The sequence below is a fragment of the Cervus elaphus genome, chromosome 12 (genome assembly GCF_910594005.1).
Source record: "Cervus elaphus chromosome 12, mCerEla1.1, whole genome shotgun sequence".
Classification (NCBI taxonomy): Eukaryota; Metazoa; Chordata; class Mammalia; order Artiodactyla; family Cervidae; genus Cervus; species Cervus elaphus.
In genome coordinates, this window is record NC_057826.1 from 17,568,830 (window position 1) to 17,594,591 (window position 25,762).

The 25,762-nt window shown below is 37.2% G+C and overlaps 1 protein-coding gene and 1 non-coding gene across 2 annotated transcripts in view; one reads left to right on the top strand and one right to left on the bottom strand.

The window, feature by feature from the left end:
* DNAL1 (dynein axonemal light chain 1) overlaps positions 1–19,855 on the bottom strand; it is a 41,725-nt gene extending 21,870 nt beyond the window's left edge. Inside the window, exons 1-5 of the mRNA XM_043920275.1 lie at positions 19,735–19,855; positions 15,933–16,239; positions 8,636–8,674; positions 4,147–4,256; positions 1,450–1,505 (exon numbers count right to left, since the gene is read on the bottom strand). Coding sequence (XP_043776210.1) covers positions 1,450–1,505; positions 4,147–4,256; positions 8,636–8,674; positions 15,933–15,935 — 208 coding nt within the window. The 5' untranslated portion in view covers positions 15,936–16,239; positions 19,735–19,855. The remainder of the gene's footprint in view (positions 1–1,449; positions 1,506–4,146; positions 4,257–8,635; positions 8,675–15,932; positions 16,240–19,734) is intronic.
* Positions 19,856–23,706: 3,851 nt separating this feature from the next.
* On the top strand, positions 23,707–23,813 carry LOC122705966. The gene has a single exon (XR_006344235.1). It is a non-coding gene; the product is annotated as a U6 spliceosomal RNA (small nuclear RNA).
* The last annotated feature ends 1,949 nt before the right edge of the window (positions 23,814–25,762 follow it).

The window sequence follows — 25,762 nt, forward strand, 5'->3', positions numbered from 1 at the left end:
CAAACATTTAAAAAAACATGAACTCACACTAACAATTTTTCAATAATGGAATCGATGCTATCAGGGTAAATACTGTTTTACACATTTCAATCCAGTTCATATGTGTATATTTGATATGTATATTCATGTGTGTACATGCACAGTCTCTAAGCCGTGTCTGACTCTTTGCTACTCCATGGACTGTAGCCCACCAGGCTCCTGTGTCCATGGGATTTTCCAGCCAATACTGGAGGGGGTTGCCATCTTCTCCTTCAGTGGATCTTCTCAACCCAGGGATTAAAGTCACGTCTCCTGCACTGGCGGACAGATTCTTTACCACTGAGCCACCTGGGAAGCCCTATGAACGTATGTACTGAGTTATTAATGCAAATGTATTTCTTATTGTGGGAAGTGTTAAAAAAAAGTTTGAAAAAGATGACCTAAGGGGAAAATGATGAGGGTCTAAATTAAAGCTGTAGCTCCTGGAAATGGAAACGCAACAAATTATTTGAGAGCTCTTTCAAAGAATAAATTTAACAGGACTCAGTGATGAACCTGGATGTAGGGGCTTGAGGGAAATAAAGGGGAACTATTATAAGATAAACGATGGCTCATCAAAAGATACCTACATCCTAATCCCTGGATGTGAATGTTACCATATATGGGAAAAAATATTTTACAGATAAGAGTAAGTTAGGAATCTAAAGATGGGGAAAATATCCTTGATTATCCAAGTGTTTCCTAAATGCAATCATGTGTGTCCTTATAAGACGGTGACAGAAAAAGATATGACGGAGACAAAACGGTAGAAGGAAATACGATCACAGAGGCAGATACTGGAGTGACACAGTCACAAGTCAAGGAACGTGGCAGTCATTAGAACCCAGAAAAGGCAAGGAAAAGATTCTCCCCTAAAGCCTCCAGAGAAACTGTAGCCCTCTTAGAACACTGATATTGGCTCAGTGAAATTGATTTCAGACTTCTGGCCTCTAGAATTGTGAGGGAATAAATTTCTGAAGCTTTCAGCCACCAAGTGTTTGCAGCCCAGAGGCAACTTGCATAAGGAATCTTGACAACTGGGAAGGAGTCAATGCCACTAAAAAAGACAAGGAGCATAGGAAAAACAAGGATATGAGGAACAAAATTTTAAATAGAACAAATATGAAACACAAGAGAAATCTGGACAAAAACAGATTTAATTAATTAATAAAAACTTGATTTTTCTAGTTAAGATATTTCAGTTCTAACTCTACAAGCTTTAAAATGTCTTTAAACTATTCAGGTTTCATGTTATCACTAATTTTCTTTGGATAGTCAAACAAGATACATAGTTTATATATTCTTTCTATCATCTGACAATTACTGTGGTTGAAACAGGTGCCAGCTTCTAGGATCATGCAGTGTCTCTGGAATGTTTATTCCAAATAACTAAAAAAACCCTAGAACCATCTGTTACTGTGGATCACTTACTTAAGCCATTCAGGTTTGCAATTTTTTCAATGCAGTTTGTAGACAGTGAAAGCTTCCTAAAAGAGTAAAAAAAGAATACTTGAATTAATAAGAAAAAAAGTTAATAGTATAACAGAAATTATTCCTCAAGTGCTCTGACATTTCCTTTTCACACTGAATCCTTTTTTCCCTTCTCAGAATGTATTCTTTGCATGCATGTATTCTTTCATTTTGAAATCTTCATACTTTTTTCCCTGATTACAAAAGTTAATAAACATTCACTGTATAAAATTAAAAAAACCTTTTTGTGGACAATTTGGTGTTTTCTATTAAATTTTTTAAATGCATATTTTCTTTGACCCAGTAATTCATTTATAGGAACATATTCTATGGAAATACTAAAGCCAAATATATATGAATTAAACTATTTACTGTATTATTATAATAGCCAAAAAATGGGAAAAAAATTTATAAACACCCGTCAGCTGAGGAATACAGATAACAAAATACTATGTTTCCACTAAAACAAACAAGATCGGGCCATACATACCAACTTTGGAAAACGTCCATGATATGTATATTATAAAAAGTCACGTAATCCTAACCACCCCAGACATTCCCCCAGAGATACTTTCACCAGTTTATATATATTTTTCTATATTTTTTCCCTATATATACTTTAATTGTATAAAAACAAAATTTTAAAGGGAGCATAATTACACACTATTAATCTTCTCTTGACAAAAATGTTTAAAATCTTAGTAAACTTCATGCAAAGAATATAATAAAAGCTAATTTTATTGAATGCTTCATATGTGCCTAGTATTCTTCTAAATACTTTACATGTATTAACTATTTTAACCATCAGAATGATCCTATGAACTACATATTAGTAACCATATTTTATAAATGAGGAAACTGAGACACAAAGATGTTAAGCAATTTGCCTTCTATTACACAGCCAGAAAGTAGCAGATCCAAATTTAAAACTACTCAAAACTGACCCTAGAACATGTGATCTTATCCTTCTGATTTGATTTGAAGAGGAATTATTCTTTTTTTTTTTTTGCTTAAAACAGTAAAAGCAATTACTGTACACTGTAAATTATTGGTCATATGTGTGTATTTTCTAGTCATTCCCCACTCCCAAGAATTACCAGTGAAAGTGAAAAATGGAGTGGAAAAGCAGGAATACAGTTAGGGAACAATTCTGTAATTGTTGTATAGGCAACCTGCTCAAAGATTGTCAGCAAAAATATGAACAGGATGACCCTTAAGCAGTTTCTAGGGTACTTCAGTATGAGGTATAGAACCTTCTCAAGGTTTGATAAAAAGACATTTGACCACTTTGAAATAATGCTCTTTGAAATCATGATTTTGAAGCCAAAAACACATTTAAGGTGGATTTTTTTTTAAGGTGGATTTTAATGTTCTGTGTTCTCATCACAAAGGACAAGCTGCATACAATAACTAAATTACGTTTGCTTTTCCCTTTAATTCCAAAGATAGACATTAGTCTAATGCATGCAGTCACAAATATGTGCTGATGAGACATTTAGATTGCTTGCTGTAAATACAGATACCTAGTTTCATCAGTAGATTCTTCTATAAATTTGAAGTGGGGCTTATCTGCTGCACAAGGAGGTTCTTATGTAGGTAGTCAGGGAACCACACTTAGGAAAATATAGGATTTTCCAATATTCTATAACAAGTGATTCTATAACATTCTATAGCCCTGACAAGACACTGCAGCTTAAGAGCATGGTTACAAGGTGTCATGGCATAATTGCCTCAAATTAGTCACAGAACCCTGCTAAAAAGCATGCAGAATATTCAGGAAATCAGTTAAAATAATAAACATAGATATAATACTTAAAGTCTTGGGAAAACAAGATTATAAATAAGTGTAATTTAGTGCCAATGAGGAAAAAAAAAATTAGAAGGCTCTACATGAGAATGCTAGGACTTCCCTGGTGGTCCAGTAGTTAAGACTTCATGCTTCCATTGCATGGGTTCAATCCCTGGTCAGGGAACTAAGATCCTATACGCCATGCGGAACAACCAATAATAATAATAATAAAATGAAATTTTAAAAAATGCTAACCTTGGTACTCAAAAACTGGTGCAATTTTGGTTGGTATTTCCTTTTCTTTGTGTTATTAATATTTTCTAGATGTTTTACAATGTATTTTCATAATTTGAGAAATTTTTCAAAAGTGGTAACTTTTATGCTTCTGAGCAAGTATAGTATTGACTTTGATGGATAATTTACAAGAGAAACTACTAGATTTTACGACAGAGAAATAGTTTTATTGTGTTATTTAGCTTCTCCTAAGAGACAAGGAAATTTGGGTAAAGAATCCACCTTCTAATGCAGGGGACACAGATGCGATCCTTGGTTGGGGAACTAAGAATCACGGGGCAATTAAGCCCTTGCACTGCAACAATGACCCAGCACAACCAAAAAAAAAGATCATACTGTTAAAAAAAAAAAAAAAAGATAGAGGATAGTTTAGGATTACTCTATTAACGACCCTATAAACCAATAATCTTTTATGTTTGGCTTTGCCAAAGGGAGAATCACAGGAAGGAAGGAAGGGAGGGAGGAAGGGAAATGAAGACCAAGAAAATAAATAAATTTTTTTCGTCTGTGTATTTAGAAAAGGAAGGGAAACTTAACAGCAATACTAGAAAGGATGAAAAAAGACAAGCGCTTACTCGCAATTAGAAAGTGTGGACAAGGATGCATCCATCTTCTCTATAGGGGGGATCTGGGCATACAGCTTTATCTCTCTGGCTTCAGATGGCTTCTGGCTGGTTTTCTCTTCCTATAATAAAAATTAATGTGGAAGAAAATAATCCCAGATTATAATATGGAACTAAAAAGGCCAGGTTTCTCAAGGCTTTTCAATATTTATTTCAAAATAGCTATTAAAATTCAGTAATTCTGTACATTCTTGACAGAACACTTACTGACAACATTTACTTACTGAACCTGATAACTAGCTTATACATGGCTGATTCAGATAATTCCCTGTGAGGTCTCAGCCAAACGGGAAATAGGAAAGAAAATAAATTTTATTTCTGTAGTTTTTTAAATCTTTTAAGAGTCTGTCAATTAACAAACAAAACTAAAACCCAATAACAAAAACATTTTCCTGGGAAGGATTCCTTGTCCCCAAACAAACTTTTCTTAAGTATCAGATTTAGATCTATAAGACCAGCTGTTTTTGTCATTTCATCTTTCTATTCCTATATACAATTTAGTCTGAGTTACAACCACCAAATACCAAGAATTTGGGAAGGTATTCTCTTTATGACAAGGCTAAGGTCAAATTTATTTGTTCTACAATAATTTACTACTACATTCTGTGTTACAGTTTAATTTTAGTATCTAATATAATTTAAATTTCAATTACCAGGATATGCTGCCTAATAATATTTCCTAAGTACCTCAATACTTAGTTCTATCTCTCCAACAAAACAAGAAGATACTGCAGCTCAGGGACCATTTTTTTTGCTTTCCTATGTTTTCTATTGTTGTTGTTTAGTTGCTAAGTTGTGTCTGACCCCTTGTGACCCCATGAACTGCAGCACTCAGGTTTCCCTGTCCTTGACTATCTCCCGGAACGTGCTCAAACTCATGTTTTCTATAACTAGTGTGATATAAGACACAAAAGAGATTTTTTTTTAAATCAAATTACAACATCAATAATAGAAAATATATAATCAGTTGAAAGACATCTAATGCATATCCACTCAGTATTTTTTGTGTGCCATAGGTTAGGAGGTGGGAGACTGACATCTTTAATAAATGTTGTGTTAATGAGAGTAAGAATGAGTATGATATCTTCAAATAATCTTAAAGTTAAATATTTATGGCCAAAAGAAAAAAAAAAAGACTTACGGCCATAATATAATCTAGAAATAAAACGTACAAACCAAACCAAATAGCCAACCACTTGTTATTATAAACCAAGTGTTATTAACCACTTGTTAATATAAATATTATTACATTATCCTAAAATCTGCTTCAAGGAAACTGTATTGAGTACTAAGCTACTCCATACTTTTTTAATGAAACAAAACAGATTTTTCACTAGCTAAACAGAAAGGAATTTTTAAATTGCAATTAGGGTATAAAGAAACTTATAAGCACTAAAAACAGGAATTCAAATATTTCATTATCCTAGATACTTTGTCTATTTTACATAGACACCAAGTTTCTTGAAAGACTTTTTATTTAAAACCCAGTTACAAAAGCAAAGATACATTATTATACAAAAAACTGATAACACTGGTCAAGTAAGCTATCACTGGGGATAGAAATTGAGAGCCATCTCTATACTCTCTGGAAATTCTATCCATAATGCTGAAATACAAACATTCAAACTTTATAGAATTTTATATTCAAAATATTTGTTTAAATTTAATGCACATTTTTTACAATGCCATTTCCTAACATTACTATGTGCTTTTAAAAAATGTATCTTATGTATTTTTCCAGATATAATTGATATGCAGCACTGAATAAGTTTAAGACATACAACATACTGATTTGACTTACATAAGCATGAAATGATGACCACAGAAAGTTTAGTGAACATCCATCATCTCAAGTAGATACAAAATAAAAGAAATAATTTTTTTCCCTTGTGATGAAAACTCTTGGGACTTACTCTTTTAACTTTCATATATAACATACTGCAGGGTTCTTGTTCTTCAGTTGATACATTCTGTCCAGCTCTTTGCCACCCCATGGACTACAGCTTGCCAGGCTTCCCTGTCCTTCACCATCTCCTGGAGTTTGCTCAAATTCACATGCACTGAGTCAGTGATGCCATCCAACGATCTCATCCTGTGTCGCCCTCTTCTCCTCTTGCCCTCAATCTTTCCCAGCATCAGGGAAAGTGAGTCAGCTCTTTTTCCAGTGAGTCAGCTCTTCGCATCAGGTGGCCAAAACATTGGAGCTTCAGCTTCAGCATCATCCTTCCAATGAATAGGAAGGTTGATTTCCTTTAGGACTGACTGGTTAGATCTCCTTGCAGTCCAAGGGATTCTCAAGCATCTACTTCAGCACCACAGTTCAAAAGCATCAATTCTTTGGTATTCAGCCTTCTTTACGGTCCAACTCTCACATCCATACATGACTACTGGAAAAACCATAGCTTTGACTATATGGACTTTTGTTGGCAAAGGGATGTCTCCACTTTTTCATACGCTGTCTAGGTTTGTCATAGCTTTTCTTTCAAGGAGCAAGCGTCTTTTAATTTCAAGGTTACAATCACTGTCCAAAGTGATTTTGGAGCCCAAGAAAATAAAATCTGTCACTGTTTCCACTTTCCCCCATCTATTTGCCATGACGTGATGTGACCAATGTTAATTACATTAATAATTTTGTACACTGCATCCCTAGTACTTACTTATCTTGTAACTGGAAGTTTGTACCTATTGACTATCTTCATCCAATTTCCCCTACTCCTACCCCTTGCCTCTGGTTGCCACAAATCTAGTGTCTTTCTATGAATTTGTCTGTTTGTTGAAACATAATTGACTTACAGTGCTATGTTAGTTCCTGGTGTACAACACAGTGATTCAATATTTCAGTACAAAATTATCACTACTTTTACAGATTTATTGAGATATAATTGACATACAACATTATTTATGTTTAAGGTATGCAATGTGATACTTTGATATATGTATATATTGCAAGATGATTACCAGAATAAGGTTAACACATCCAGCACCTCATACAATCAATTTTTTGTGTGTTGAGAACATTTAAGATTACTCTTTTAGCAACTTTCAAATATATAATACAGTATTATTAACTATGCTGTACACAGATTTCCAGAACGTATTGGTCTTATAACTGAAAGCTTCTACGCTTTGACCAACTTTCCCCCATTTCTTCCATTCCTCAACTTTGGTAACCACCATTATAATCTGTTTCTATGAGTTGGCTTCTTTAGATTTCACATATAAGTGAGATCACAAATTAAAAAAACCTCAAATTGTCTTTACCTATCTGACTACATCATTTAGCATAATGCCCTCAAGGTCCTTCCATGTTGTCACAAAAGGCAGGACTTTCTTTCTTTTTATGGCTGAGTAATATTCTATTGTATACAAATATGTATTTTCTTTATCCATTCATCTACTGATAGCCATTTAGGTTGTTTTCATATCTTGGCTATTCTGAATAATGCTGCAATGAACCTGGGGATAAAGGTATCTCTTTGAGTTAGTGATTTCATTTCCTTCAGATATACATCCAGAAGTGGGACTCCTGGATCATATGGTAGTTCTACTTTTAATTTTTGAGGAATCTCCACAGTGTTTATATTAACCACTCCATCATAACACTATACCAACTTACATTCCCACCAAAGTGCAAAAGGGTTGCCTTTCTTCCACATCCTCACCAACACTTTTCTCTCATATTTTTGATGACAGCCATTTTAACAGGTGTAAGGTGATATCTCTTTGAGGTTTTGATTTGCATTTCCCTGATGATCAGTCATGTTGAGTATCATTTTAGAATTTTTATTTGAGATTTTTTCATTTGTCTATGCATGATTTTCATTTGTTCACATTGACTGTCTCTGTTCTAACCTCCAAGAGACTAAAACCATCATTTATTTAAAACCTAGATAATCCATAGCACATATCACTCTATTACCAAAAAATGATATGTGGTTTAATAATGACAAAGTTGAAAAAGAACATGGAGATTCCAGCTATCGCAGTAACAGACAAATTAGCCTTTCCAGATTTAAATTTTCCAATGGTCAGACTTTTTAACTGAAATTTTTATTGAGATATTTGAAGAGTTATGTGTGGTTACAAGAAATAATACAGAGAGAGCCTTTATACACTTTGCCCAGTTTCCCCTAATGGTAACATTTTTCAAGATTATAGTATCACAACCAAGATATTGATATTGATACAATCCACTAATTTTAATCAGATTTTCCCAAGTTTACTTGTACTCATTTGTACATGAGAGTGTGAATGTGTTTGCATGTGTGTATTAAGTCTATCAAATTTTATCACCTGTGTAGGCTCATGTATCCACTAACACCATCAAGATAACAAAACACTTTCAGTACCAAAAGATCCCCTGTATTGAATGGTCAGATTTAAATAACTGTCCAAAAATTATCCTAATACGGTTTCTAGAAGTAAAAACTCATAAACTCACCCATCTGGCTAGGGCTTCTTTGATTGTTGTTGCTTTCGCCTTAAAAAGAGAAAAAAAAACACAAGGTTATCTTTATTGGTGTGATTTGTTGACTCAATTTTCATGTAACAACTATTAGCCCTGGCATCTACCATTAAAAAGATTTCTTTTTTTGAGACTTTATATGAAAAGAGAATGTTTTAATTTCCTAAAATCAGAAATACTTAAACACCTCTCAGAGAAATTAAGGAAATCATGATGTATCATGTCATATGCTTTACTCTCACGTGATTTACAAACAACAGAGCTGTCAACACTGATATTAAAATATAACATTTCATTATTCTAAGATTTATATCTTCCTTTACATTTTAATATCTTTGAAGTTTAGATACATCTTATAACCAGGAAAAATTTATAATTGCTGCAGCCAGGTAGCACTGATGAAGATTCAGAAAAATATTAGCCATCTTGTTTAATATACATACCATATAAATTCACTTTTATGTTTATCAAAAAATAAAAATGATAAAAATTTTAGCATGATAAAAATCTATATGCCTAAACACATTTAAAATAACTCCATCAATAAATACAAAATAAAATTTCTAAGTGATAGGAAATTATGTCACAGTTTAATTCCAACTTCTTATTTTTCTTATTTTTTAATTGGAAGATAATTGCTTTACAAGGTTGTGTTGGTTCCTGGTGTACAACAACATTAATTTTCTTTCTTAGAAGAAGATGAAATAATGTTGCACCTTATAATCAATAGTATCTTAGATTCAATTTAATATGATATTAAAAACTTTAAAGGTAAGAAAAGGAAGACATCCTTTGAATCATTGCTGGAGCTTATTTTATAAAAGAGATAACCCTAAACAATAACAAAAGGAATTATGTCTCTGAAGTAAAGATGCACTAATAAATAACACAAGTTAAAAATAAAATTTGAGGAATATAACACTTAAAAGGAAACTTATGCTTAAAATACATTAATTTAAAAATAAGAGAACAGGGAACCCTATTCAATATTCTGTGATAAACCATAATGGAAAATAATATGAAAAGGAATATATATATATGTATAACTGAATCACTTTGCTGTTTAGCAGGAGTAAACACAACACTGCAAATCAACTATACTCCAATAAAATAAATTTTAAAAAATAAGAGAAAGCAAGAGATAGAAAACAAATTAAGCATTCAAAATATTTGGAAAAGTACATCATGAAGGTAGAAGGAAATAGAAAGGAAGAAATCAATGAAAAACAGAATGAGAGGAAAAAAGATGAACAAAACTAAAAGCTGGTTCTTAAGTTTCTGGCAAGCCTAACTGAGCTAAACAGAGAGATATACAAATTAAAAATACAGAATAAACAAGGAGAGATGACAGATACCACAGAGATTTTTAAAATAAATATTATAAGCAAACAGACAGCAATAAGTTTGAAAACCTAAAGTATACATTTCTAGAAAAAAACAAAAATGCCAAAACTCACAAAAAGAATCAGGAAATATGAATAGACCAATAACTATTTGAAAATTAAAAATATAATCAAAGAGATTTACCCATACCCTCCCCCTGTAAAGCCCCAAATCTAGATAAATTACAAATAAGTTCTACCAACCTTTCAAGGAGCAGATATTCCTTGTTATGCAAGTTGTTTCAGAAACCAGAAAGAAAAAGAGGCAAAGCTGCCAACTTATTTTATGAGACTAGAATAATTTTGATGCCATAACCAGATAAGGGGCCCTCTTTACTTCTCAAAACAGATTTGAAAAATCTTAGATGCACAATATTAGATTTCCAAAGCCAATGGTGTATAATGATCATGATTAAAAATGGCTTATGCCAGGGGCATAAAGATTGTTTAACAACAGAAAAATCTATTACAAATGTAAACCATTTATAAATGGATTAAAAGGGGGAAATTACACTTATTTCAGTAAGTGCAGAAAGAGCAGTTGATAAAGTTCTACCTCTGATATTAAAAGCTTTTAACTAAGGATTAAAGCAAAATTCCTTATTTGATAAAAGTTATATATCAAAATGGAGAAGGAAATGGCAACCCACTCCAGTATTTTTGCCTGGAGAATCCCACGGACAGAGGAGCCTAGCAGGCTACAGTCCATAGGTCGTAGAGAGTCGGATACGACTGAAGCAACTTAGCACTCACGCATGCATATATCAAAAAGCTCTAACCAATACCAGCTTAATGAATAAATAAATTCATTCATTTGAGCAAATATTCACTGATTACCTCCTATATACCAAACATTCTTCCACTTGCTTCAGATGTATCAATGAACAAAACAAAGATACCTGCCTTACGGGAATCTACATCTATTGCTGGGAGACCAATGGTAACTGATATAATAAATAAATAGATAAGTCATATACAGTATATTAGAAGGTGATAATTAGTAAGGAAAAAGAAAAAGCTGAGCTCAGTAAAGAGTATCAGGATGTGTGTATATGTGTATGGTGGATATTTATTTTAAATAAGGTGGTCAAGGTGGGCCAAATTGAGAAGGTAACATTAAAGTATCCTCAAACTCCTAGAAGACAACATAGGCAAAAAAAGTAATAGAAATAAAAGCAAAAATAGACAGATGGGACCTAATCAAACTCAAAAGTTTTGCACAGCAAAACCACCATAAACAAAACAACCTGTGGGCTGGAAGAAAATATTTGTAAATGATGTGATCGATGAAGGGCTTAATTTCCAAAATATACAAACAGCTCATATAACTCAGTAACAATAACAAAAAAAACTCAGGGACTTCTCTGGTGGTCCAGCAGTTAAGACTCCAGGCTTCCACTACAGGGGGCATAGGTTCAATCCGTGGTTGGGAAACAGGATCCCACATGCTGCATGGTATGGTAAAAAAACAAACAAACAACCCACTGAAAAAATGAGCAGAAAACCTAAACAGACATTTCTCCAAAGAAGACATACAGATGGCCAATAGGCACATGAAAGATGTTCAACATCACTAATTAATAGAGAAATGCAAATCAAAACTACAATGAGGTATCATCTCACACGAGTCAGAACAGCCATTATTAAAAAGTCTATACTGGTTCACTTTGCGGTCACCTGAAACTAACACAACACTGTATATTAACTATGTTGTTGTTGTTGTCATTGTTACTCAATTGCTAAGCTGTGTCTGACTCTTTGTGACCCCAGACTGCAGCATGCCTGGCTCCTCTGTCATCCACTATCTCTTGGAGTTTGTTTTGCCTTCAATCTTTCCCAGCATCGGGGTCTTTTCCAATGAGTTGGCTCTTCATATCAGGTGGCCAGAGTACTGGAGCTTCAGCAACAGTCCTTCCAATGAATATTCAGGGTTGATTTCCTTTAGGATTGACTAGTTTGATGTCCTCGAAATGCAAGAGACTCTTAAGAGTCTTCTCCAGCACCATAATTTCAAAATCATCAACTATACGTCAACAAAAAAAATTTTTTTAATTTAAGTCCACAGATAATAAATGTTGGCAAGGATTTGGAGAAAAGAGAACACTCCTGCCCTTTAGGTGGGAATGTAAATTGGTGCAGCCAGTACAGAAAATAGAATGGAAGTTCCTTAAAAAAACTAGAAAGAGAAATACTATATATGATCCAGCAGTCCTACTCCTGGGCATATATCTGGAGAAAACCATAATTTGAAAAGATATATACATTCCAGTGTTCATTGAAGCACAATTTTACAATAGCCAAGACAAGGCTAAATGTCCATTGACAGATGAATGAATAAAGAAGATGTGGTACATATATATGTATAATGGAATACTGCTGCGGCAGCTGCTTCACTTCAGTCGTGTCCGACTCTGCGACCCCATTGACGGCAGCCCACCAGGTTCCCCCATCCCTGGGATTCTCCAGGCAAGAATACTGGAGTGGGTGGCCATTTCCTTCTCCAATGCATGAAAGTGAAAAGTGAAAGTGAAGTCACTCAGTCGTGCCCAACTCTTAGCGACCCCATGGACTGCAGCCTACCAGGCTCCTCCATCCATGGGATTTTCCAGGCAAGAGTACTAGAGTGGGGTGCCATTGCCTTCTCCCACTAGAATACTACTCAGCCATAAAAGAATGAAATAATGCCATTTGCAGCCATATGGATGGACCTAGAGATTATCATACTAAGTGAAGTAAGCTAGACAGAGAAAGACAAATATCATATGCTATCACTTACATGTGGAATCTAAAAAAAAGTTACAAATTAACTTATTTACAAAACAGAGGTAGACTCATAGACATAGAAAACAAACTTATGGTTACCAAAGGGAAAAAATGGAGGAGGGATAAATTAGGAATTTGGGAACAACATATACACGCTACTATTTATAAAATAGATAAACAACAAGGTCCCTGTTTAGCACTGGGAACTATATTCAATGTCTTAAAAGAAACTATAATGAAAAAGAATATGAAAAAGAATATATATAAATATACATAAATATGTGTAACTGAATCACTTTGCTATATACCAGAAAACAACACTGTAAATCAACTATACTTCAATAGAAAAGAAAAAAGTATTCTCTTTAAGATCCCAGACACATCAAGGATGCCTAGTTCCTACCACTGCTACTGTTTAACATGGTACAAAAGATCTTTATCAATATTACACTAAAAAATAAAACTATGTGTAGATGATCATCTGTGTAGAAAATGCAATAGAATAAACTAATAAATACTAGAATAGATGGAGTACAGCAAATGCAGAACACTGTTGACAGGTTAGAAAAATTGAGAGATATTTTCAAAATAAAACCAACAAAGGACTAATATCTAGAATATACAAGGAACTCATGAAATTAAAAACCAAATTTAAAAAAGGGAAAAGTTGGCAAAAAATAAATACAGAAATTTATAGAAACTGAAATCCAGATGATGATTAACAATGGGATATTTGAACTCACTGAAAATCAGAGAAATGCAGTAAAACAATGGAATACTAAAATACATCCTCATATAGGCAAAAGTCAGAAAATTGGTGAGAATGTAGAGAAATAGAAACTTTCATGCATCACTGAAGGAAGTAAGAAATAGTATAGCTGTTCTGGGGCCCAATCTGACAGTGCCTAGGGAAATTAAGTATGCAGAGATCCTATGATCCCACAGTCTCACTCCTGGGTATATTTTCCAGGGAAATCCTTGTTGTTGTTGCTTTAGTTATTAAGTCATGTCTGATTCTTTACAACCTCATGGACTGTAGCCTGCCAGGCTCCTCTGTCCCTGGGATTTCCCAGGCAAGAATACTGGAGTGGATTGCCATTTCCTTCTCCAGGGGATCTTCCCAACCCAAGGATCAAATCCATGTCTCCTGCTTTGGCAGGTGGATTCTTTACCACTGAGTCACTAAGGAAGCCCTAGAGAAATCCATGGATGGATCCAAAGAAAGACACTTATAGGAACACTTTCAAGTTGGAAGCAATCAAGTTATCTATCAATTGGTCTATAAAGTGACTAGTTCCCCTATAGGTAGCAGGAGTTAAAACCTGAAATGTCTAAATAACCAATGGACATCATTAATGGGTAAAGCTGGCCATGTAAAGAGGATAACCACTATTTGGTTCTAGAAAACCACTGGCAGGTGGGACTTGGGACCAGAGTTACCCTAATATCACATTTCTTCAAATATGAAAACTCTTGTTAATTGAAAGTAACACCCTTACTTTATGTACCATCAGGAAAGAAAATATGCTGCCAATTATATCACACCATCATATTTCAGTAATACAAAAATATAAAAAAAGATGTGTCTGATAGTAAAATATGGTATTTCTGATTTTTCAGAGAAGCCAGAAATCTGCATCTTGGTGTAAAATATGATCATTTTTAAGACACTAGAAGCTAATTTTCTTAAATAAAAAACTATGTGGGACAGTATTTCTAGAGGGCCCCAAAACTACATGCTCGCCACTTCAGCGAGCTTCACTTAATTACTAGTTCTGATTCTCTATTTGAAGATTTTCAATAATTCTTATGGTTCCTACTTTCAGAATTATTTAGGGCCAGTTATTTCTTCACCTGAATATAAATCTATGTTCCAGAATTTTTAAACTTTCCTTTTTTTCCCCAGCTAAATGCCTGTGGAAATGTAGAAGGGAAACTACTTTTAAGAGCAGCATTTAACCTGGTGGCTGAGGGCAGGCATGTTTTCTTCATTTGAATTTCCAGGGTTCAATTTCTGCTCAGTTCTATAGCAGAAGACTAGTTAAACTTATTCTTTATAAATATTTCTCATTGGAAAAGACCCTGATGCTGGGAAAGATTGAAGACAAAAGGAGAAGGAGGTGGCAAAGGATAAGACAGTTAGGTAGCATCAGGGACTCAATGGACATGAGTTTGAGCAAACTCCGGAGATAGTGAAGGACAGGGAATTCTGGCCTGTTGCAATCCATGGGATTGCAAAAAGTAGGACACGATTTAGCAACTGAACAACAATAAATATTTCCATTAGGCAGGACAATCACATACTTTGCTAAATAGCTTTGGTTGGGTCTTTAACCAACCAACAACCTAAACTACTAGTTGGATCTACCAAGTATGTAAGCAAGACAGTGCTCAATTTAAGTAGGAAATGAGGAGCATCACTAGGTAAAATCATTACTTCATAAAGAGATCTGATTGCATGGACCACCGACAGATTTCAAGCCTAAGAGAGCAATATTTCTCAAAGTGTCAGGGGGAGTTCTCTAATTTTAGAGTCACTTGAAATGCACATTTCTGAAAATCCCCACTTATGTTAAAAATTCATAATCAGCACTCCAGTTTACTCCAAAATCATACTTATGCATACTTAAATTTGAGAAACATTATCCTAATATGTTCTATCAGAGAGGGTTTTACAATGTTACTAACAACTGAACTGAGAGTCGTTCAGAGTGCAACATGGGCACATCACAGGTTTATAAACATTACAGCAATTGGTGTTACACACAATCTCTCGTAGCCAACCCCACCCTCCATCTCGCTTGGAAGTGGGGGGTAAATTACTTATATTAAAAAGATATCCTTATTCACACTCTTCCTTCCATCACCTGTCCCACTCTAATCCGCTCTTTTTCAAGAATTTTCTGCTCTTTGCACTGCCTTTTCTCTGCCCGCGCCACTCTCACCCCCAGACAACCCAATGCCAGGGCTTCTCTTTCGCCCCAGGCCTCTGAATCCACCGAGCAAGCATCCGCTACTCGCTCCCTTCCGGTGTTCAAGGACGTCCCCCACCCTCAACCCTCCACAGTTACCCTTTTCCACTTTCAATCTACTCGCAGCTTTGGCTGCGAGGCCTAGAGGGTACTTACCATTCCGGCGGTTGCTACTGTCACTGCTCTGGTTGCTAGGGTCCGCCGGGGTCAGTGCGCATGCGCACTTCTCGGAGCTCGCCTCGGATTCCCTACACGGGCAGCCGTCTCTTCTCTCCGCCCTCACGGTGGCGCGAGCGGGGCATTGTGGGACCGTGCGAGCGTTCGCCGGAGTCGTGTGGCTCGGCGGCGCTCGTTTCCCAGGAACTGCAGCGCAGCTGGGAGTGACTTAGGGAGCTCGGGAGCTTAACCTCGTAGAGAGGTGGGGAGATATCTTTTTCTCTTGTGAAAGTAGTTTCAGGCGAATCTGGAGTGAGGTAGGTGCTTAGAGTTTAAAGCTTTTAAACCTCCCTGTAACAGCCCCCCCCGCCCCGGCCCATCCCCACCCCACTCCACCCCTCTCACCCCCCACCCCCAACCCTCTGGGTTGTCCCAGAGGACCGGCTTTGGGTGCCCTGCTTTGTGCATTGAACTTTGACTGGCCATCCCTTTTCAATGCTGTTGTCTCAAATCATCCCACACTTGCCTTCTCCCACTGAGTCTAAAAGCCTGTTCTTTACATCTGTGTCTCCTTTGCTTTCCTGCATATAGGATTGCCAGTACCCTCTTTCTAAATTCCATATATATATATGTTAATATACAGTATTTATTTTTCTCTTTTTGACTTCCCTTTGTATAATAGGTTCTAGTTACATCCATCTCATTAGAACTGATTCAAATGCATTCCTTTTTATAGCTGAGTAGTATTCCAGATTCCATTGTGTATGTGTACCACAACTTGTTTATCCATTCATCTGCTGATGGACATCTAGGTTGCTTCCATATCAATATTGTAAATAGTGCTGAAATGAACATTGAGGGTACATGTATTTCTTTTATTCTGTGGGATTGCTGGATCATATGGCAATTCTATTTCCAGTTTTTTAAGGAATCTCCTCACTGTTCACCATAATGGCTGTACCAGTTTGCATTCCCATCAACAGTATAAGAGGGTTCCCTTTTCTCCACACCCTTTCCAGCATTTGTTTGTAGGCTTTTTGATGATGCCCATACTGACTGGAGTGAGATGATACCTCATTGTGGTTTTGATTTGCATTTCTCTAATAATGAGTGATGTTGAGCATCTTTCCATGTGTTTATGTCTTTGGAGAAATGTCTGTTTAGGTCTTTTGCTGTTTTTTATTGGGCTGTTAATTTTTCTGGTATTGAGCTGCTTATATATTTTGGAGCTTAATTATTTGTCAGTTGTTTCATTTACTATTACTTTCTCCCATTCTGAGGGCTGTTTTCACCTTGCTTATAGTTTCCTTCATTGTGCAAAAGCTTTTAAGTTTAATTAGGTCCCATTTGTTTATTTTTGTTTTTATTTCCATTACTCTAGGGGGTGGGTCACAGAGGGGCTTGCTGTGATTTATATCAAAGAGTTTTCTGCCAGACAGCAGGCTACTTTAAAGCTGCATATATACAAATGGTTTTATATTCTAACCCTCCCTCCATGAGGAAATCACTAGGAAATGGGAAAAAATTACTAAAATTAGCACCAAAGAAATGGAAATGATTTGAAGTTGTAAATCCTGGTAAATCTAAAAAAAGGTTCTGCAGGTTTCGAGTTATAAAAGTATAATACTTCATTAAAAAAAAAGACATTAAGTTTTAAAAGGCCCTTTGACTTCTCAATAAACTTAAGATTCAGTCAAAGTTACTGACCAAAATCTGTAATTAAACAAGCTTTAAATTACTTTAAAGGTCTAATGAAGGTGTAATATAAAGTGAACAGTATGGGTGGAAAGGTAGTAAAATGTCAAATTAATATCCTCCTAATGTTGGCCTGCTATTTCTCTTTCAACACCCCTACTGGAGATTATGTTATTCAATCACCACTTTAATAAGAGAATTTCCCAGCCAATTGCCTCCTCCTAGTTTTTCTGATATATACTTCTGTGTTATTCCAATTAAAGGTGCCAAATAAATCCATATACGTACAGAAGAAGAAACAAGAACACTAGGATACAAACCAAACTAAGAGGCCTAAAAATTCCAGTGCCAGAGACCATTGTTAAATTCTCAAATCTAGAAACAAGTTGTAGAGTGTACATATTAAGGTAGTGCTTTTACAAGGTGGTTTTCTCAACATTCAGATATCTCAGCATATCTTGATCTGCTCTGTTTAAAATCAGATAACTCTCAAGCACTTCTAGATTCAAGATCAGGTCCAAAAAGACTAAAGCAAACCATGAAAAAGACATAACTACAGACCCTCAAATCATTCTGGCAATGGAATTTCCAGCCACAGGCTTCAAAATTCTAATGTGATTATCACATTAAATAAAACTGAGAATTTTGTTTATTTCAATTAATTAATTCCCATTATGGAAATCTGTGAGGACTTTATAGGCTATTTCCAAAAAAAACCTACCCTCTCTCATCCCCTAGCTATGAAAATGTTAAATCTCTCATTTAAATGATTCTTAGTTGTTCCTAAGGATCCTGAGGGTGAGAGGAGGGCATATGCCATACTGGGCTCTTAAAAACCCAATTATTTCATTCATTGATTCACTCACCCAGCCTGTGTTTATAAAGGTCAGAGTTAGAGCTCAAAGAATTTGACTGCACCCTGATTTTAACATCAGCTAACTGTCTGATTTGATTAATTTGATTTGATTAAAACACTTTAGGCCTTGGTTCCTCATTTATACTATAAATAAGCTGTTCTTTGACCTATGAAATGAATAACACAACAGTTTTCTCATCATGGTGAAGGTCTCCACAATATTAGAGTATGTCAGAAACAACAAAAAGGTCATCTTTACCTTATCATGAAGGGAGAAAGCGTGAACAATATACTGTGACCTCAGTCACTTTGGGTCTTGAACAGATACCACTGACAGACAATATTTGTATCTACTACTCTCACCATTTTAACAAGAAATGATAACGAAAAAAGTTAAATTTACACAAAGCTCCGCCTAGCAGAGATAGGCAGACAAGCATTGAACGCTAGAAACTAAAGCAATTTTAGGTTTGGTAAGAACAAACTTGCAAGATGTATGCTCACAAGGAATAACTCTGCCTCACTAGAAGTTAGGAAGATGGGCACCTAAGCAGATTAAATTTAAATCCCGACCACGATTTAGAGGAATGAATGTCCCACCTATATTTAGGTGGCAAAACAAAGGAATTAAGGCACTCCCGTTATTTTCAGACGCCAAATTATCTACCAAAGCAAGTTAGTTTCGAAGTCCAGTCCTTAAATCCACTGCAAGGCCCTGTGCGTAAAAAGCCGTACCCACCAGCGGGCAGCAGGAAGCCGCGTAGGTGGCCGGCCACCCCCACCCCCACCCCCACCCCCACCTCCAAGGGCCAAGAGGCTGCGGCTGGAGAACCGGTGCTGCTCGCGGGAAGAGGCGAGCGCCAGGGCCAGCTGCACTGCCAGCCACCACGGCGCGGGGTGGACGGTCGCCACCACAGGGAGGAGGGTTTTCATTCACTGCCCTCGGCATCCTTGGGGAGGCAGGGATCCTTCAGGCCGGTCGGCGTGAGGCTCCACAGAAGCCACCTGGGCTGCAGGCCTTGTGAAGTCGCCGCCAAGCTTGGTCCCTATCCGAGCCCAACACACCCCCGCTCCCTCGGCCCTCTGCTTCATAGTGGGCAGACGAGAGGACGAGGCAGCCTCGGTCACTGACCCCCCAAAGTGCCCCCTTCGTGGAGCCTGAGCCTTCCACTTTAATACCCAGAAACTCATTGGTTAGCCCGGTCTTAGGCGTCACGGCCTTTTGAAAGGAAGGGGATGACGTGGACACACCTCCGAAGCTGGACCGGGTCTCGGGGGTTCGAAATGCAGCCGGCCACGGGGTGCTGAGATCTTCGGGGCTTTGACCGCAGCGAAACAGAAGTGGCTTGGTGCCAGGGGAGCCGGGCCCAGTAGGCGGGGCGGGGTGGGGCTGAGAAGGGGCGTGGTCTGCTGGCGTGCAGCTGGTAGGGGCGGGGCCCGGAGAGGGGCGGGGCCCAGAGGGGCAGAAGCCGGCAGGTGGGCCAGAGGACCTGGCTTGGCTCCTGGGACTCCGTTCAGCAAAGGGCCCCAGGAAGGGGTGACTTAGGAGGGCCCGGGGTCAGTTGAGCTTTTGGAGATCCCAAAGTGGATCCCTGCCCTTCGAAGTATCGAGAATGGTAAGTTAATGATTTCTGATAGAAAATGCCGCCTCTAAAAATCCCTCCCTGGCAATCAGGGACACTGTTTCCTAAACCTAGTTGAAGGAGGCTCCACGTACTAGAGGAGAAGGATATGGCAACCCACTCCAGTATTCTTGTCCAGAGAATCCCATGGACAGAAGAGCTACAGGCAGGCTACAGTCCATGGGTTCGCAAGAGTGGGACACGACTTAGTGACTAAACCACCACACGTACTAGGCTCCCGCCGAATTCCTTATCTTGCTTGAAATTATATTTCCAGGATTAAGCAAGACTTAAAAGAAAGAAAAAAAGACTCCTGAAATTAGATTTAAATGTTTCAGATGAGGTAGAGTACAGAGATATACACTGGAAATAATCTATACTGTCTGGCAAAATTATTTAAAACATATATTTTTATATGCAGGGGGAAAAGAATACATTATATGACATTTATGGTTTTTTTTTAAAGATAAAGGCATTGAACCCATAAATGAAACCATATTTCTTCATTCATATAAATATTTGTGTATACATCTATATAACATGGTTCTGGAAGGCTACACTTCAAGTTAGTAAGTACCTCTGGAGGAAGACTAAGACTGATTAATGAGTGGAGGTTTTTAAAATTTTATCTGTATTACTTGAATCTTATACAGTAAGGATGTATTGACATATGTAATTTACAATTTGTTTTCCACCATAGAATTCTACCTTAAAATGCATGTGTAAAATGAGGTTAATTAACCAAAGTTCAGTTCAGTTCAGTTGCTCAGTAGTGTCAGACTCTTTGTGACCCCATGAACTGCAGCACGCCAGGCCTCCCTGTCCATCACCAACTCGCAGAGTTTAACCAAATTCATGTCCATTGAGTTGGTGATGGCATCCAACCATCTCATCCTCTGTCATTCCCTTCTCCTCCTGCCCTCAATCTTTCCCAGCATCAGGGTCTTTTCAAATGAGTCAGCTCTTTGCACCAAAGTATTGGAGTTTCAGCTTCAACATCAGTCCTTCCAATGAACACCCAGGACTGACCTCCTTTAGGATGGACTGGTTGGATCTCCTTGCAGTCCAAGGGACTCTCAAGAGTCTTCTCCAACACCACAGCTCAAAAGCATCAACTCTTCAGTGCTCAGCTTTCTTTATAGTCCAACTCTCACATCCATACATGACCACTGCAAAAACCATAGCCTTGATTAGCTGGACCTTTGTTGACAAAGTAATGTCTCTGCTTTTTCATATGCTGTCTAGGTTGGTCATAATTTTCCTTCCAAGTTGCAAGCGTCTTTTAATTTCATGGATGCAATCACCATCTGCAGTGATTTTGGAGCCCCCCAAAATAAAGTTTGCCATGTTTCCACTGTTTCCCCAACTATTTCCCATGAAGTGATGGGACCAGATGCCATGATCTTAGTTTTCTGAATGTTGAGCTTTAAGCCAACTTTTTCACTCTCCTCTTTCACTTTCATCAAGAGGCTCTGTAGTTCTTCACTTTCTGCCATAAGGGTGGTGTCATCTGCATATCTGAGGTTATTGATATTTCTCCAGGCAGTCTTGATTCCAGCTTGTGCTTCTTCCAGCCCAGCGTTTCTCATGACTTAATCTGCATATAAGTTAAATAAGCAGGGTGACAATATACAGCCTTGACATGCTCCTTTTCCTATTTGGAACCAGTCTGTTGGTCCATGTCCAGTTCTAACTGTTGCTTCCTGACCTGCATACGGTTTCTCAAGAGGCAGGTCAGGTGGTCTGGTATTCCCATATCTTTCAGAATTTTCCAGTTTGTTGTGATCCACACAGTCAAAGGCTTTGGCATAGTCAATAAAGCAGAAATATATGTTTTTCTGGAACTCTCTTGCTTTTTCGATGATCTAGCGGATGTTGGCAGTTTGATCTCTGGTTCCTCTGCCTTTTCTAAAACCAGCTTGAACATCTGGAAGTTCATGGTTAACATATTGCTGAAGCCTGGCTTGGAGAATTTTGAGCATTTCTTTACTAGCGTGTGAGAAGAGGGCAGTTGTGCAGTAGTTTGAGCATTTTTTGGCATTTCCTTTCATTGGGATTGGAATGAAAACTGACCTTTCCAGTCCTGTGGACACTGCTGAGTTTTCCAAATTTGCTGCCATATTGAGTGCAGCACTTTCACAGCATCATCTTTTAGGATTTGAAATAGCTCAACTGGAATTCTGTCGTCTCCACTAGCTTTGTTCATAGTGATGCTTCCTAAGGCCCACTTGACTACACATTCCAGGATGTCTGGCTCTAGGTGAGTGATCACACCATAGTGATTATCTGGGTCATGAAGATCTTTTTTGTATAGTTCTTCTGTGTATTCTAGCCACCTCTTCTTAATATCTTCTGCTTCTGTTAGGTCCATACCATTTCTGTCCTTTATTGAGCCCATCTTTGCATGAAATGTTCCTTTGGTATCTCTAATTTTCTTAAAGAGATCTCTAGTCTTTCCCATTCTGTTGGTTTCCTCTATTTCTTTGCATTGATCACTGAGGAAGGCTTTCTTATCTCTCCCTGCTATTCTTTGGAACTCTGCATTCAAATGGGTATATCTTTCCTTTTCTCCTTTGCTTTTCATTTCTTTTCTTTTCACAGCTATTTGTAAGGCCTCCTCAGACAGCCATTTTGCTTTTTTGCATTTCTTTTTCTTGGGGATGGTCTTGAGCCCTGTCTCCTGTACCGTGTCATAAACCTCCGTCCATAGTAAATCAGGCACTCTGTCTATCAGATCTAGTCCCTTAAATTAACCCAAGTAAAAACATTCTATTAAATTGCTGTGTCATGAAAGATGTGTGGATATGTAATCTAGAATTCTTTTTGGAACAACCTCATTTTCAAATATGCATCTTATCCCACTTATCCCATAAATAAGACAGTAATTGTCATGTATTCTGATTCATGGATGGAAAATATTTGCCACTGAAAGCACATAGTTACTGGACCAACAATCCCGTCTTTTTGAAAAGTACTTGTTTAAAGTCTGTCTTTGGACAACATATAGCTGACTCTGAGTTTTAGAAAACAACTCAAGTAATTTTGACTTCTGCTCCCCACATTCATCATTAAAGTGACATGAATGATGGATTTTATGCACCTCAGCATGTATCACCTGAAGAAATAGAATGCCTTCCACGAGCTTTTACCTTCCCAGTGTTCAAAGACCATTTAAAATGAATGTACACAATAGCTTAATCATGATACTCCGAAAGAATTAAGAAGTGTTTGTGGCTTTCAGTTGGCTGATATTTATAACAGGTTTATACAATTTTTTAAAAAATAATCAATGGTTGACAAAAACATATATTTGCTTTCAAAATGGTTCACTGGCCTGTCTCACCCTGATGAAAGTACATCCAAGGGCAATAGGTATACAAGGAAAAGCAGAACAATGGGCTAAATTTGGCTGTATTTTCTGATTTGTTTTTTGTTTTTGTTACTTTTTTGTGTGTTTCTAATTAAGCTTTTTTTTTTTTTTTACCTTCAACTATTTGAGCCACTAAGCATAAGGGAAAATTATTGGCAGTCATTAAAAAATAAAAATCAGTATGTTATAAATGGTTCCTTATTTCTTAACATTTTAAATTTTAACTGTCCAGTGCTCGCTTCAGCAGCACATATACTAAAATTGGAACGATACAGAGAAGATTAATGTGGCCCCTGCACAAGGATGACACACAAATTCGTGAAGCATTCCATATTTTTTGTTTATAATAGCCAGGACATGGAAGCAACCTAGATGCCCATCAGCAGACGAACGGATGAGGAAGCTGTGGTACATATACACCATGGAATATTACTCAGCCATTAAAAAGAATTCATTTGAATCAGTTCTAATGAGATAGATGAAACTGGAGCCCATTATACAGAGTGAAGTAAGCCAGAAAGATAAAGACCATTACAGTATACTAACACATATATATGGAATTTAGAAAGATGGTAACGATAACCCTATATGCAAAACAGAAAAAGAGACACAGAAGTACAGAACAGACTTTTGGACTCTGTGGGAGAAGGCAAGGGTGGGATGCTTTGAGAGAACAGCATTGAAACATGCGTATTATCTATGGTGAAACAGATCACCAGCCCAGGTTGGATGCATGAGACAAGTGCTCAGGCCTGGTGCACTGGGAAGACCCAGAGGGATCGGGTAGAGAGGGAGGTAGGAGGGGGGATCGGGATGGGGAATACATGTAAATCCATGGCTGATTCATGTCAATGTATGACAAAAACTACTACAATATTGTAAAGTAATTAGCCTCCAACTAATAAAAATAAATGGAAAAAATTTAAAAAAAAAATAAATTTTAACTGTCCAATTTGGTTTATGGAGCCTCAATATGTGACCCTAATAAACCTTTAACTTCCCAGTATTCCTCATCAGTCAGATCTACACTATTTGAGCTTATCTCATCCAGCTGGAAAGCTGTGTGAAGGCCTTGGACTTTGGAGTTGGCTGACCCTATTCTCCTATCAACTGAGTATATTTCTTAATCCTCCCGGGTCTCAATTTCCTCATCTGAAATAATAAGAGCTAATATTTGAGAGTTTAAATATCACTCAGTCATATCCATATCTTTGTGACTCCACGGACTGTAGCCCATCAGGCTCCTCTGTTCGTGGAATTCTCCAGGCTAGACTACTGGAGTGGGTTGCCATGACCTCCTCCAAGGGATCTTCCCAACCCAGGGACTGAACCCAAGTCTCCTGCATTGCACATTACAGACAGATTCTTCACCATCTGAGCCATCAGGGAAACCCTAATATTTGAGTTTAAATATGTTCCATGCTCTACTTAGACAATCTAATTTAATCACAATAGCCCAGTGAAGTAGTTTCCATTATTATCACTATAATTATCTCCACTTTATATATAAGGAAATGGAGGCTTAGAGAAATTAATAACTTACCCATGGTCACACAGTAAGTGGTGGATCCTGGGATTTATATCTGCTGTTAGAGGCAACCTTCAGGGTACTACCTTTTAATCATTTAATGTTTTTTAGTAAGAAAGCCTTTGGGAGGAATTGATTTCTAAGCTCTGCTTTTATTTGATGAGTGCTGTAAATTTTCTGTAACTTGTTTCCTTCTTTGCATAGAAATTAGAAAACAAACAGCTGAATGAGTGGCCCAATCAAAGCAAGTATATAGAACTTCACAATAAGCACTATTGTATGGGACTCATTTCTGGCTCGATTTTATGGATACCTTTTCCCTTTCTCCCTTTTAATTAACATTTGCTATATTTTAGGTAACTTTTTAACACCAAGAAAACTTTTTGAAATCTTAAAGCTTGTTGTTTAGTCACTCAGTCCTACTCTTTGCAACCCCATGGACTGCAGCATGCCCAGCTTCCCTTTCCTTCACCATCTCCTGGAGTTGCTCAAACTCCTCTCCATTGAGTCAGTGATGCCATCCAACCATCTCATCCTCTGTCAACTCCTTCTCCTCCTGCCTTCAATCTTTCCCAGCATCAGTGTCTTTTCCAATGAGTCAGTTCTTCACATCAGGTGGCCAAAGTATTAGAGCTTCAGCTTCAACATCAGTCCTTCCAATGAATATTCAGGGTTGATTTCCTTTAGGATTGACTGGTTTGATCTCCTTGCAGTCCAAGGGACTCTCAAGAATCTTCTCCAGCACCACAGTTTGAAGAC